The sequence below is a fragment of the Trachypithecus francoisi genome, unplaced genomic scaffold (genome assembly GCF_009764315.1).
Source record: "Trachypithecus francoisi isolate TF-2019V2 unplaced genomic scaffold, Tfra_2.0 Lachesis_group13, whole genome shotgun sequence".
NCBI classification, from domain to species: Eukaryota; Metazoa; Chordata; class Mammalia; order Primates; family Cercopithecidae; genus Trachypithecus; species Trachypithecus francoisi.
The window spans coordinates 122,203,584-122,217,810 of NW_022681458.1; the positions used below are offsets into that span (position 1 = coordinate 122,203,584).

Consider the following 14,227-nt stretch of genomic DNA (forward strand, 5'->3'; position numbering starts at 1 on the left):
ATGTGATGAAAGAAAAGTCTGCTGGGGAGCTTCTGAGAAAGGTTTCCTTCCCCAAGTGAAAGGCACAAGAAGATATTCTCCTTCCCTGGACATTGCCTTAACTACTACTGGATTTATTTGAGACAGTAGATTTCCTTGGAGAACTTTAGGTCATTTGAGTCAGTTTCCAATTACTCTTAGAAGCATCCTAATATGCACATAGAAAAAGTGATGGAGTTGTGACTCAAAAACACAGACAAGGTGATTTCACAGACCTTAACAATGTAACAACCATAGATAACATCTGAGTGAATGAGGAAAAGCTTTCAGCTTTTTTTTTTTTTTTTTTTTTTTGAGATGGAGTCTTGCTCTGTCACCCAGGCTGGAGTGCAGTGGCATGATCTTGGCTCACTGCAACTTCTGCCTCCCGGGTTTAAGCAATTCTCCTGCCTCAGCCTCCCGAGAAGCTGGGATTACAGGTGTGTGCCACCATGCCCGGCTAATTTTTGTATTTTTAGTAGAGATGGGGTTTCACCATGTTGGCCGGGCTAGTCTCGAACTCCTGACCTCGTGATCTGCCTGCCTCGGCCACCCAAAGTGCTGGGATTACAGGCGGGAGCCATCGCACCCAGTCCGCTTTTGGCTTTTTTTTTTTTTTTTTTTTTTTGAGACGGAGTCTTGCTCTGCCGCCCAGGCTGGAGTGCAGGGGCCGGATCTCAGCTCCCTGCAAGCTCCGCCTCCCGGGTTTACGCCATTCTCCTGCCTCAGCCTCCCGAGTAGCTGAGACTACAGGTGCCCGCCACCTCGCCCGGCTAGTTTTTTGTATTTTTTAGTAGAGACGGGGTTTCACCGTGTTAGCCAGGATGGTCTCGATCTCCTGACCTCGTGATCCGCCCGTCTCAGCCTCCCAAAGTGCTGGGATTACAGGCTTGAGCCACTGCGCCCGGCCGCTTTTGGCTTTTAAGAACTAGAATAGTACAAATATGCCCAGTCTCACCCTCTTATTCAACATAGTACTGGAAGTCCTTCCCAGAGCAATTAGGCAAGAGAAGAAATAAAAGGCATCCAAATTGGAAAGAGTAGGTAAAACTGTCCCTATTTGCAGATGACATGATCTCATATACAGAAAAACCTAAAGATTCTACCAAAAAACTCTTACCACTGATGACCGAAATCAGTACAGTTACAGGATACAAAATATACAAAAATGAGCAGCATTTCTATACACCAAACAACAAACTAGCTAAAAAAGAAATCAAGAAGGCAATTCCGGCAGGGCACAGTGGCTCACGCCTGTAATCCCAGCACTTCGGGAGGCCAAGGCGAGTGGATCACCAGAGGTCACGAGTTCGAAACCAGCCTGGCCAATGTGGTGAAACCCCGTCTCTACTAAAAATACAAAAATTAGCCGGGTATGGTGGTGCACGCCTGCAGTCCCAGATACTCGGGAAGCTGAGGCAGGACAATCGCTTGAACCCAGGAGGCGGAGGTTGCAGTGAGCTGAGATTATGCCACTGCACTCCAGCCTGGGCAAAAGAGCAAGACTCCGTCTCCAAAAAACAAAAGAAGAAGAGGAAGGTAACTCCATTTATGATAGCTACCAAAAATAAAATACCTAGGAATAAATTTAACCAAGGAGATGAAAGACCTGTACAAGGAAAACTACAAAACACTGATAAAAGAAACTGAAGAGGATACAAACAAATAGAAAGACATCACATGCTCATGGACTGGAGGAATTAATATAGTGAAAATGACAAGAGCAATCTACAGATTGAATGCCATTCTACCAAAATATCAATGACATTCTCCACAGAAATAGAAAAAAAAGTCCTAAAATTTGTATAGAACCGCAAAAGACCCTGAATAGCCAAAGCAACCCTGAGCAAAAAGAACAAAGCTAGAGGCATCACACTAACAGACCTCAAAGTAAACTACAAAGCTGTAATAACCAAAACAACCCGGTACTGTCATAAAAACAGACACATAGGCCAATGGAACAAAACAGGGAACACAGAAATTAATCCACATATCTACGGCCAACTGACTTTTGACAAAGGTACCAAGAACACTCACTGGGGAAAGGCCAGTCTCTTCAATAAATGATACTGGGAAAACTGGATATCCAGACGCAGAAGAATAAACTAGATCCCCATCTCTCACCCTATACAAAATCAAGTGTAAATGGATCAAAGACCTAAATGTAAGACTCAAAACAATAAAACTACTAGATGAAAACATTTAAGAAATGTTTCAGGACATTAGTCTGGGAAAATACTTTATAAATAAGACCTCAAAAGCACAAGAAACAAAACCAAAAATGAACAAATGGGATTATATTAAACTAAAAAGCTTCAGGGCAACCAAGAAACAACAAGGTAAAAAGACAAGCTACAGAATGGGAGAAGATATTTGCAAATTACTCCTCTGACAGGAGATTTTTTTTTTTTTTTTTTTTTTTGAGATGGAGTCTTGCTCTGTCGCCCAGGCTGGAGTGCAGTGGCCGGATCTCAGCTCACTACAAGCTCCGCCTCCCGGGTTCACACCATTCTCCTGCCTCAGCCTCCCGAGTAGCTGGGACTACAGGCGCCCACCACCTCACCCGGCTAGTTTTTCGTATTTTTTAGTAGAGATGGGGTTTCACCGTGTTAGCCAGGATGGTCTCGATCTCCTGACCTCGTGATCCGCCCGTCTCGGCCTCCCAAAGTGCTGGGATTACAGGCTTGAGCCACCATGCCCGGCCAAGATTTTTTTTTTTTTGAAGCCAGTCAAATTTAGCAGTGGGGAGTCATATACCAACTTTAGTGACACTATGTTAAATTCTGATAACTCATTACCATTGGACCAGCCAGACAGGGAGTTAATATCCAGAATAAACAAGGAACTCAAATATCTCAACAGAAAAAAATACATATATCCAATGTTAAAAATCGACAAATAATCTGAACAGACATTTCTCAAAGAAAGACATACCAATGACCAACAAATATATGAAAAAATGTTCGACATCACTAATCATGAGGGAAATGCAAATCAAAACCACAGTGAGGTATCATCTCACCCCTGTTAGGTTGGCTATTATCAAAAAGACAAAAAATAATAAATGCTGATGAGGATGCAGCAGAGAAAAGGGAACTCTTATACACTGTTGGTGGGAATGTAAACTAGAACAGCCACTGTGGAAAACAGTATGGAAGTTCCTTAAAAAACTATAAACAGAACTACCATAGGATCCAGCAATCCCACTAGTGGGAATTTATCCAAATGAAAAGAAATCAGAATATGGAAGAGATATCTGCTCCCCCATGTTCACTGCAGCACTATTCACAACAGCAAAGAATGAACCTACATGTCCAACAACAGAGAATGGATAAAGAAAATACAGTATATATATTCAATGGAGTATTATTCAGCCATGAAAAAGAATAAAATCCTGTCCTTCACAGCCAACATAGATGGAACTAGACGGCATTATGTTAAGTGAAATAAGCTAGGAACAGAAAGTTAAACGCCGCATGTTCTCACTCATACGTGAAGCTAAATAAAAGTTGATCGCATAAGTTAAAAGCAGAAGAGAGGATAGCAGAGGCTGGGAAGGATAGGAGGAAGAGAGGAGTAGGAAGAGATTTGTTAAAGAATACAAAATTACAGCTAGATAGGAGGAATAACTTCTGGTGTTATATACCACTGTAGGATGACTAGAGTTAACAGTAATATAGTTTCAATTAGCTAGAAGGAGGATATTAAATGTTTCCAACACCAAGAAATGATAAATGTTTGAGATGATGGATATACTAATTACCCTGACCTGATCACTACAAATTATCTTCATCAAAACATCATTAGGTATCCCACAAGTATGTAAAATTATTTGTCAATTTTTACAAATAACTTTTAAGAAAGAACAAAATTGTAGTGACTAGACTCTATCACCTCTCATCTCTTTTAACACTCCCACCATCCAGCACCTAGGCGAAACACGTAAGAAGCAACTGATAATTTCAGCTAAGTGAATAAACAGATGAATGAAATAGAATTTTAGCCAGAGTTTTAAGACAGGTAGGATAGGCTGGGCGCGGTGGCACAGGCCTGTAATCCCAGCACTTTGGGACGAGGAGGCGGGTGGCTTGCTCGAGCCCAGGAGTTCAAGATCAGCCTGGGTAACATGGCAAAATCTTATCTGTACAAAAATACAAAAATTAGCTGGGCATGGGGGCGCACGTCTACTTGAGAGGCTGAGGTGGGAAGACTGCTTGAGCCCAGGAGGTGGAGGTTGCAGTCAGCTGAGATAGAGCCACTGCACTCCAGCCTGGGTGACAGAGCAAGACTCAGTCTCGAAAATAAATATATGAAGACAGGTAGGATAAATTTTAGATCCAGTGATAAGTGAAGTATTAGGGCCATAGGTAAGGTATTTAGAAAACAGAGTACATACCAGAGCAAAGGAGTCCTGTGACTTTTTAAATCCAAACCAATCTCAAAAGATTGAGTCAATGAAAACAGCACAAAATATTCTATTTCTGTAAGCCCCTTCTACAATGTCTACAGCACCTATTAGCAGTCATGCAAGCTTTCCACTCTTCCTTCCATCTCAACCTTGACCCAAAGGGGCCACCCTCTAGGGAAATGAAAAGAGAGAGTAAGGGGATGGGGATAGGGGAGGAAGCAGAGAGAGGAACACCACCTCTTCAGCACTTCAAGTTCAATCTAGTGTTCATTCACAAAAACTGTCTTTGAAAGGTAAAATGGTCAACCTTCACAACTCATTTGACCCATGGGACCTGGCCCCCACCCCCAGCCCCTGCCAAGGTCACATGAACAGCCTTGACCTTTATATCCTGAAGGATATCCTCTAGGCCATTACACACAGGTCACAGAAAAGTCCTTGACAACCTATTTCTGTCCAGGTACCTGGGCCAGCTTCACAACAGTGACCTGAAGGTAAAATGCTCCACACCCTATTACCAATTCAATCCCCCAGAGAAAAGCAGTGAAGACATTTGTTATTTATAAAGGGTAACTCACCAAGGTCTCAGGACCTATTTGCTGCAAAACACAATATACACATTAACTTCAAGGCTACAAATGCTTGCCAACTTTCCAACAAAAAAAGCCTCCCCTTATCTGTTCACTTGACCTTCTGTCAAAGTGCTAAAGGATAAGAATGTTTTGATCTTCAATAAGTATCAAAGAAAACTCTACTTTCTCCAGAATGAAATAACCCAAGGCCACAATCTGATTGAGTATCTTACTGGAAACCAAGGAAGCATGCTGACTGCTCACAAGGCATTTTTATAAGGGTCAATTTTGATCTACCAATGCAGCCCAGCCACCTCCAAAAGTGCCTTCTAAAGCACAGCTTACCTTGTAATTGCTAGAGTTCACCCAAGAGGTAGCAAGTCCATCCACAAGTTTATCTAACATGGTCTGGTCATGCTCAAGGTCAGCAGACTTCTGTTTGTCTGAGAAATAGTCTATCAGTTCTTGGCCAACCTGCAATCGTTTCCCCACATCCTTCTGCAACACCTGCGCCAGGCAGGACTCCATGCGAGGCTCCATAGTGGAATTCAAATCCAGATCCAGCAAAAGCTAGAGGGCAGTCAGGATGACTCCCTCCCAGCAGACGTATCTGGGAGGTTGCCTCTTTGTTCGCTGAAGGTTACTAAGAGCCTGTGTTTCAAAGATGCAATCTGGGGAATGGCAACAATGCACCATGTGTGTCTGAAGAGCAGCTGGTAGGATATTAAAAGTCCAATTTAAATAACTAGTAGTAGATAAAGGAGTGAGTGGCAGAGTGATGTTCTACTATTGGGTCTGAAATACTTCATAATTCAGCAGTCCATTCTGAAAAGTAAGAGAAGAGAACGACAAATTAGCACAGATAATACAACACTCAAATGTTATGAAACATTAAATCAAAGACAAAGCAATTCATGCTGCAGAATCATTTATAATCACAAGCAGAGTGAGAAGCATGAACGGCTTGGCAACCATATCGGAAAAACATAATTATTATTTTTATCAGGAAGAACATCGAAGCCCAAAGAAGAGCCAATGAGCCACACAGTTGGCAGGTTGATGTTTTCCACAATTTCCCAGCTTGTAAATGCACCAGTCAGGAAAGCAATCTTCTGCTTTAGCTAGAGTATTTATTTGTAACTTCAATTCTATTTCCCACCAGAAATCTAACACCACTCTGTGTCTGAATCACTGTAGGTACTGCAGCTTATTGCCTTACTCTCAGTCTTCTAAAAAAAAAAAAACCAAGGGAAATGAGGTAAGGCTCCACAGAAAACACTGTTGACCAAAGTGGCTGGCTTGGTCACATTAAACAAAGTCAAGGGCAGCACCTACATCACACTACTTTACAATGGAGTAAGTGGTAGCCTCCACCTCCTCCTCCCTACAACAAAGAAAAGAAAGACACAAAAAGAGAAAGGAGGTGGGCGCAGTGGCTCACGCCTGTAATCCCAACACTTTGGAAGGCCAGGGCAGGCAGATCATTTGAGGTCAGGAGTTCAAGACCAGCCTGACCAACATGGTGAAATCCCGTCTCTACTAAAAATACAAAAATAAGCTGGGCATGGTGGCAGTGCCTGTAGTCCTAGCTACTCAGGAGGCTGAGGCAGGAGAATCACTTGAACCCAGGAGGCGGAGCTTGCAGTAAGCCAAGATCGCACCATTATATTCCAGCCTGGGTGACAGAGCACAACTCCATCTCAAAAAAAAAAAAAAAAAAAAAGGCCGGGCACGGTGGCTCACGCCTGTAATCCCAGCACTTTGGGAGGCCGAGGTAGGTCAGGAGTTCAAGACCAGCCTGGTCAACATGGTGAAATCCCATCTCTACTAAAAATATAAAAACTAGCCAGGCGTGGTGGTAGACACCTGTAATCCCAGCTACTCGGGAGGCTGAGGCAGGAGTATTGCTTGAACCCAGGAGACGGAGGTTGCAGTAAGCCAACACAGTGAAACTGCTCTCCAGCCTGGGTGACAGAGCAAGACTCTGTCTCAGTAAAAAAAGAGAAAGGCAACAGGCTCATATTCTGATCAGTTATTGACACAGTATTCTCAGCTCACAATAGCACCATTTGGGCCTAGTGTTTTGATATTAAAATTAGGAGATTGCAAAATCATGTTTGAGTAGGGCAAAATACATGATATGGGAAAAGTACCCAAAACTGTTTTAACTACACAAATTGCATAAGCTCTCTCATGAACCTATAGCTGCTGGAGCATTGTACACATTTATTTCTTACTTATCCTAAAACCATCACTTAACTTCTTTCATTTTAAACCAAGAAGACCCATAGGAAACCCATCCTCAGGATTTAGTACCTCCCTGATACTGTGCCAAACTGAAGTTTTTTCACACCAATAGTAAGTCCCGACTTTCAAAGTTTTCAGAAAATATATCTTTCTTTTCTAAATAAAGTAAAATTAAAATTCTCAGTAGAGTAACTCACAGTCTGAACACAGCAATTCTCTTCCTTTCTAATACCACCCCATCGCCACCCCTCATCTCAACATAAAAACACTGAGATTCTTTCTGAGGTATGGAATCACATACATCAAGTCACTGAATGAGGAGAACCCTCCTTCAAAGCCCCAGCACGTAACTACCCATCTTCTACTTTACTGCTTCCAACAACACAGAAGAGTGAAGGAGGGATAGCATTCAACAGGACTTAGTCTCTCACACAGCAATCCTTCCTTACAGTGAGGAGAGATCTGCTTTCCTGTCACTTCCAAATGCTGGAAATAGTCCCTCCTTCACAGGAAAGAGCTTCAAAAGCAGCTACTATCCTTCATTCCAATTTTTAGTACAAATATAATACTTCCAGTTCCTTTATCATCTCTTATGTTGGACTAAAGAAGGTATCAACGACACGGGAAAACTTAAGAAAGCAAAAGGATTTCTTCCAGACCTAATATTAGTCCAAGAAGCAGACCAAGTAAGCACCAGGCTGATGGTATATTAAAAATGGCCACAAATTCTTTGCTACTCCTCCCTCACCAAGGTGGAGTCCAAGTCCCCTCCTGCAGTGACTCTGGGCTTAACCCTATGAAATCAGCAACTACACAAAAGCAAGCAGAGACTTGCTATGCAAGCAATGGAACTTGCCCTCTTAGAATGCTGCTCTGGGATGGCCATGCTGTAAGGAAGCTAGTCTAGCCTATTGGACATGAGAGGCCACGTGGGGAACCAACATGCTCTGACCAACAGCCAGCAGCAACTGCCAGACATGTGAGTGAGACCATCTGGGACCATCTACCCATTCCAGTCGTCATCCGACTGCAGTGATGCCAGTAAGTGTAACGAAATAAGCAGAAAAGCCACCAAGCCAAACCACAGAATTATGAGAAATAACACTTCATTGTTGTTTTATTTAAGCCACTATATTCATAGCAGTTGGTTACACAGTAACAGATAACTGATATACTCCTTCTTCCCCTAAACAACTATCATTCATTTTCATTCTTTCTCAATGAAAAACAATTTCATAGTGTTTACTCCTTCAAGGGGCCTAAAATGAACAGATACTAACCAATAATAATAATAATAATAATAATAAAATTTAAGGAGCTACATGAGGTGTCAGGTTCTATGCTTATGTAATACTGATTTATATAATACTACCTCTAATTCTTCAATTTTATAAAGTAGGTATTAACATCCTTATTTATAGATTAAGAAATTGAGGGGAGGGGGGAGGAATTGCATTGGGGAGTTATACATGATATAAATGATGACTTGATGGGTGCTGACGAGTTGATGGGTGCAGCACACCAACATGGCACAGGTATACATATGTAACAAACCTGCACGTTATGCACATGTACCCTAGAACTTAAAGTATAATAAAAAAAAAAAGAAAAAAAAAAAAAAAAAGAAATTGAGGTAAAGTAAAGGTAAGCAATTTTCCAAGGTTGCATGGACAATGAGCTTCCTTTCCCCACCTTGAAAACATTATTAGAAGTCTCAGCCTAATTCTGTTTTGACTCAAGAGGAGGTCAGATTTCCTGTTTAGCTAGGAAGCAACAGGCAAGAGAGCAAGGTCTCCATTCCTTAAGTAAACACTAGGAAAGATCCCATTTGTTCAGGTCTCCCTACCATGATTTATAAATATATATCATAAGAAAACCTCCCCTTCAACTAGAATTGAATAAGATTTCTAACAAGCTTATGCTTCTTGAATGTAATTATGCAACAAAGGCTTAGTACACTCAGAAATAGTTCACAAATTCCTATGAACGAAATGCAAACAATGAAAGAGACTGGAATCCCCTAGGCTTTAAGCAGATTGAATTCTCTCTTCTTTTTCTTCCTAATTTAAAACAAGGTAACTATTATCTCTTACACTTATTCTTACTAAACTGATGTTTTTGGACTTTTTTTATGCTTTTATGTGTTTTCTACATCTCTATTTTCAGGGAATATTAATCACATAGTTCCAAATTCACAAGGTACAAAAGTACAAGACCCGCCTTCCACCCCTGACCCTCCCAGCCACCCAGTGTCTGTCCTTAAAAGCAAGTAATGGCCGGGCGCAGTGGCTCACGCCTGTAATCTTAGCACTTTGGGAGGTCGAGGCGGGTGGATCACGAGATCAGGAGATGGATCAACATGGTGAAACCCCGTCTCTACTAAAAATACAAAAATTAGCTGGGCATGGTGGCACGTGCCTGTAATCCCAGCTACTCGGGAGGCTGAGGCAGGAGAATCGCTTGAAGCAGGGAGTCAGAGGTTGCAATGAGCCGAGATCAGGCCACTGCACTCCAGCCTGGCAACAGAGAGAGACTGCATCTCAAAAAACAAATAAATAAGGCTGGGTGCGGTGGCTCACCCCTGTAATCCCAGCACTTTAGGAGGCCGAGGTAGGCAGATTACGAGGTCAAGAGATTGAGACCATCCTGGCTAACATGGTGAAACCCCGTCTCTACTAAAGAACACAAAAAATTAGCCGGGCGTAGTGGCGAGCACCTATAGTCCCAGCTACTTGGGAGGCTGAGGCAGGAGAATGGCATGAACCCGGGAGGCGGAGGTTGCAGTGAGCCAAGATTGCATGACTGCACTCCAGCCTGGGGGACAGAGCAAGACTCCGTCTCAAAAATCAAATCAAATAAGATAAATAAATAAATAAATAATAAGCAAGTAATGTCACCAGTTTCCCATGTATCCTTTCAGAAATATTTTTAGCTATCAAAACAAATAAATATATGTGTTCTCCTCCTTGTAACCTCTAGGAAGAGTTTTCTAAACATTTACAATTAAATCATAAAAAGAGAAATCAAAAAATAATTGTATTTTAAAATGCAGAAAACTTAGAAAATAAGAGGAAAAAAGAATGACATAGAGGAGTAAGAGAAGGAGGAGGAGTTACAGGAGGAAGAGGAGCTGGAGGAGGAGGAGGAGAAGTTACAAGAGGAAGAGGAGCCTGAGGAGGAGTTGTTTCAGGAGGAAGAGGAGCAGGAGGAGGAATTAGGAGAGGAAGAAGAACTGGAGGAGGAAGAGGAGTTATAGGAGGAAAAGGAACCGGAGGAGGAGGAGTTGGAGTAGTTACAGGAGGAAGAGGATAAGGAGGAGGAGGAGGAAGAGTTAGTTACAGGAGGAGGAGGAGAAGTTACAGGAGGAAGGGGAGCTGGAAGAGGAGGAGGAGTTACAGGAGGAAGGGGAGCTGGAGAAGGAGGAGAAGGAGTTGGAGGAGTTACAGGAGGAAGAGGATAAGGAGGAGGAGGAAGAGTTACAGGAGGAAGAGGAACTGGAAGAGGTGGAGAAGTTACAGGAGGAAGGGGAACTGGAGAAGGAGGAGGAGGAGTTGGAGGAGTTACAGGAGAAAGAGGAACATGAGAGGAAGGAGCAGTTACAGGAGGAAGAGGAACTGGAGGAGAAGGAGGAGTTACAAGAGAAAGTGGAGCATGAGGAGGAGGAGTTACAGGAGGAAGAGTAACTGGAGAAGGAGAAATTGGAGGAGTTGGAGGAGGAGGATTTGGAAGAATTGAAAGAGGAGGAGAAGGACCTGGAGGAGGAGGAAAAGTGGAAGGAAGAGGAAGAGGAGGAATTAGAGAAGTTGGAGAGGGAAAAGAAGAGGAGGAGTTGAGGGAGTTGGAGAAGAAGGAGAAAAAGGAGGAGAAAGAGGTGAAGTTAGAGAAGTTGGAGGAGGAGGAGGAGGAAGAGGAGCTGACGGGGCTGGAGGAGGAAGTAAAACTCTCTTCCATCCACCCATATCCTGCCCAAGCTCTCCATGAGGGAAAAGTAGAATAAGGAAACCTAGGTCTCAAGTTAACCATAACCAGTGGTCACTTATGGCTGAGCTAAGTAAAAATCAGGTCTATTATATTTAAGACATAATGGGAGGCACTAGGATACAAAAAAAAAAAAAACAGGACTCAGCCCTTGCCTGCCCTTAGTGAGATCATGAACTACTGTTTACAATCCCTGAAGTCGGTTCTATAATCAATGTTCAAAAGAGTAGTGTTACAGAGAATTATCTTACAGCAGTGTTGACATCAGAGATTATTCAGAAGGTAACACTATTTCTGAGTCCAAAAAAAAGTTCAATTTTCATACATTTTCCTAAAGAACATGAGAGACATTAAAATGATACAGAAGAAACAGCAGAGGAGGTGACAATAGCAAAACATCTTTATTCTTCATCAGGAAAAGTTTTCTCCTTTAGCAAGATTTACTATGAAGGCTGCTGAACACATTAAATGTCACTGTATCAGTCACCTGAGAAAAGGGACACATTTCGGATATTTCTAAAAAAATGGTCCAACTCTTCCCAAACCCAAACCCCTTTCATTCCTCAACACCAACATTCTATGCCCCCACTACAGTAGTTAGGTTCCAAGCATCTCAACCTTTTCCTGTCACATCATCTTGGTCCACAGGGACAAAACAATAAAAGGTCAAGACAATTGTCCTAGTCATGCTCCTTTATAGTAGAAATTATCGGAGGAACCAGAACAATAGGCCAACTTTGCTGCAGGCCAACAGGAAAAAGTTTAAAAATACCAACTTCAACAAAAAGGAAGGAACACACAATAAAAAAAGACATCTTGATGTAATGAAAAGAGGCCTCAAGTTGGGAATTTTGGCCTCTGGTCTTGACTCCTGAATGGCACTGTGGAGAATACCAGCTCTAGCATGCATCCAATAAAATTAGGAATGGAAAAGGACAAGCGCAGAGCCTTTAAAAAAAAAAAAATAGCACCTATCTCCAGCCCCTTAATTACCATATCTACCTGTGGCACTTACACACACTATCAGTAAAGAACTATTAACAATGGGGGATGGAAAGAAGAACAGAATCAACCATAAGCTCTGACAACTTTTTTAGTCTACTGTAGACTTCTTTGTAAGAAATTAAAAGTAGGACCATTTATACTTAGTAGCTTAAAACAATCATGAATTAATATTTCTCATAAGTCTACGAGGTGGCTGGGCTCAGCTGGGAAGATCCTGTGCTAGTCTTTCCTGGGATTATTCATGCAGCTGAGTCATTTGGCATTTTTACTGCAGCTGAAGGCTCTACAGTGGTGTCACTCACATGTCTGGGACTCTGGTGCTGGCTTTTGGCTGGGCCTCTCTCCACACATGATCTGTAACCATTCAGTGGCATAGCCTAGAGTTCATCATGCAGTGGCTGGAGCACTCCAAGATGGCAAAGGGGGAGGCTACCAGGCCTCCTGAGGCCTGAGATCCACAACTTGCATGTTACTTCTGCCACAATCTATTGGTAAAAGCAAGTCACAAGGCCAGTCCACACTGAAAGTGTGAGGAAGCCGGGGGCGGTGGCTCACGCCTGTAATCCCAGCATTTTGGGAGGCCAAGGCAGGTGGATCACCTGAGGTCAGGAGTTCGAGAGCAGACTGGTCCACATGGTGAAACCCCATCTCTACTAAAAACTAGCCAGGCGTGGTGGTGCGCGCCTATAATCCCAGCTACTCGAGAGGCTGAGGCAGGAGAATCACTTGAGCCTGGGAGGCAGAGGTTGTGGTGAGCTGAGATCACACCACTACACTCCAGTCTGGGCGACAGAGTGAGACTCTTGTCTCAAAAACAAAACAAAACAAAAACAAACAAAAACAAAAGTGTGAGGAAATGGATTCTACCAATCAATAGGAGGAGCTACAAAATACTGTGACGTGTTTTTCAGTCTAACACACATGTACGCAATGGATATTTGTAGAATGAATAAATGGAAGGAGTGAATATATTCACAAACCCTGTCTATTCATTACCAGTCTATCTCAATCACTTTTATGTACTCATCAACTTATCAAATATAAAATCTCACTATAGAATATACTAAAGAAATAAGTCTATGACTTCGCTTGAAAGAGCTTCCAACATACTTGGAGAGAACAAGACATACATACACAGAAAAGGCTTGTCAATGTTGGAGGTCAACACAAACACAAGATGGATAATTGGTAGATTTAACGAGTAAAATACTGCACCTGCCAAATAAGGAATATGAATAAGTACTATGAAAAGTCAGAGGAAGGAATGGATTAAGAAGGCTTAGAATGACCAAGTCAAAACTATATAAACAAGATTCAGCTTAAGCTTTGTGTTAAAATGTGGCTAAGATGTGCATTCAATAGTTACAGTGACCAGGCCCAGTGGCCCAGTGGCTCACACCTGGAATCCCAGCACTTTGGGAGGCCAAACCAGGCAGATTACCTGAGGTCAGGAGTTCAAGACCAGCCTGGCCAACATGGCGAAACCCCATCTCTACTAAAAATACAAAAATTAGCCAGGCATAGTGGTGCACGCCTGTAATCCCAGCTACTTGGGAGGCTGAGGAAGGAGAATCGCTTGAACCCGGGAGGTGGATCACGAAACTGCACTCCAGCTAGTGTGATGGGAATGAGACTCCATCTCAAAAAAACAAAAACAAACAAACAAAAAAAAATACTTATGGCACTTACGGAAAAACAGCATAAGCAAAATGAGGGAGGTGAAGTGTGGTAAGGCAGACACAGTGAGATACCTGTGAGATAAGTAGGCATTATTATTCTCATTTTGAAGATACAGAACTGCAACTCAGAAAGATTAAAAAAACAAAAACAGGCCAGGCGTGGTGGCTCACACCTGTAATCTGAGTACTTTGAGAGGCCGAGGGAGGCAGAAGTTTGAGACCAGCCTGGCCAGCATGGTGAAATCTTGTCTCCACTAAAAATACAGAAATTAGCAGGGTGTAGTGGCACATGCCTGTAATCCCAGCTACGCAAGTGGCTG

General features: G+C 42.5%; 1 protein-coding gene across 21 annotated transcripts in view; it reads right to left on the reverse strand.

Annotated features, from left to right (window-relative positions):
* Window positions 1-14,227, reverse strand: part of CLASP1 (cytoplasmic linker associated protein 1) — a 305,011-nt gene that overhangs the window by 257,169 nt on the left and 33,615 nt on the right. For all 21 annotated transcript variants that reach the window (XM_033231811.1, XM_033231808.1, XM_033231795.1 and 18 more), the window contains exon 2: window positions 5,344-5,823. In XM_033231811.1, the coding sequence (XP_033087702.1) occupies window positions 5,344-5,538 (195 nt within the window). In that variant the 5' untranslated portion in view covers window positions 5,539-5,823. The remainder of the gene's footprint in view (window positions 1-5,343; window positions 5,824-14,227) is intronic.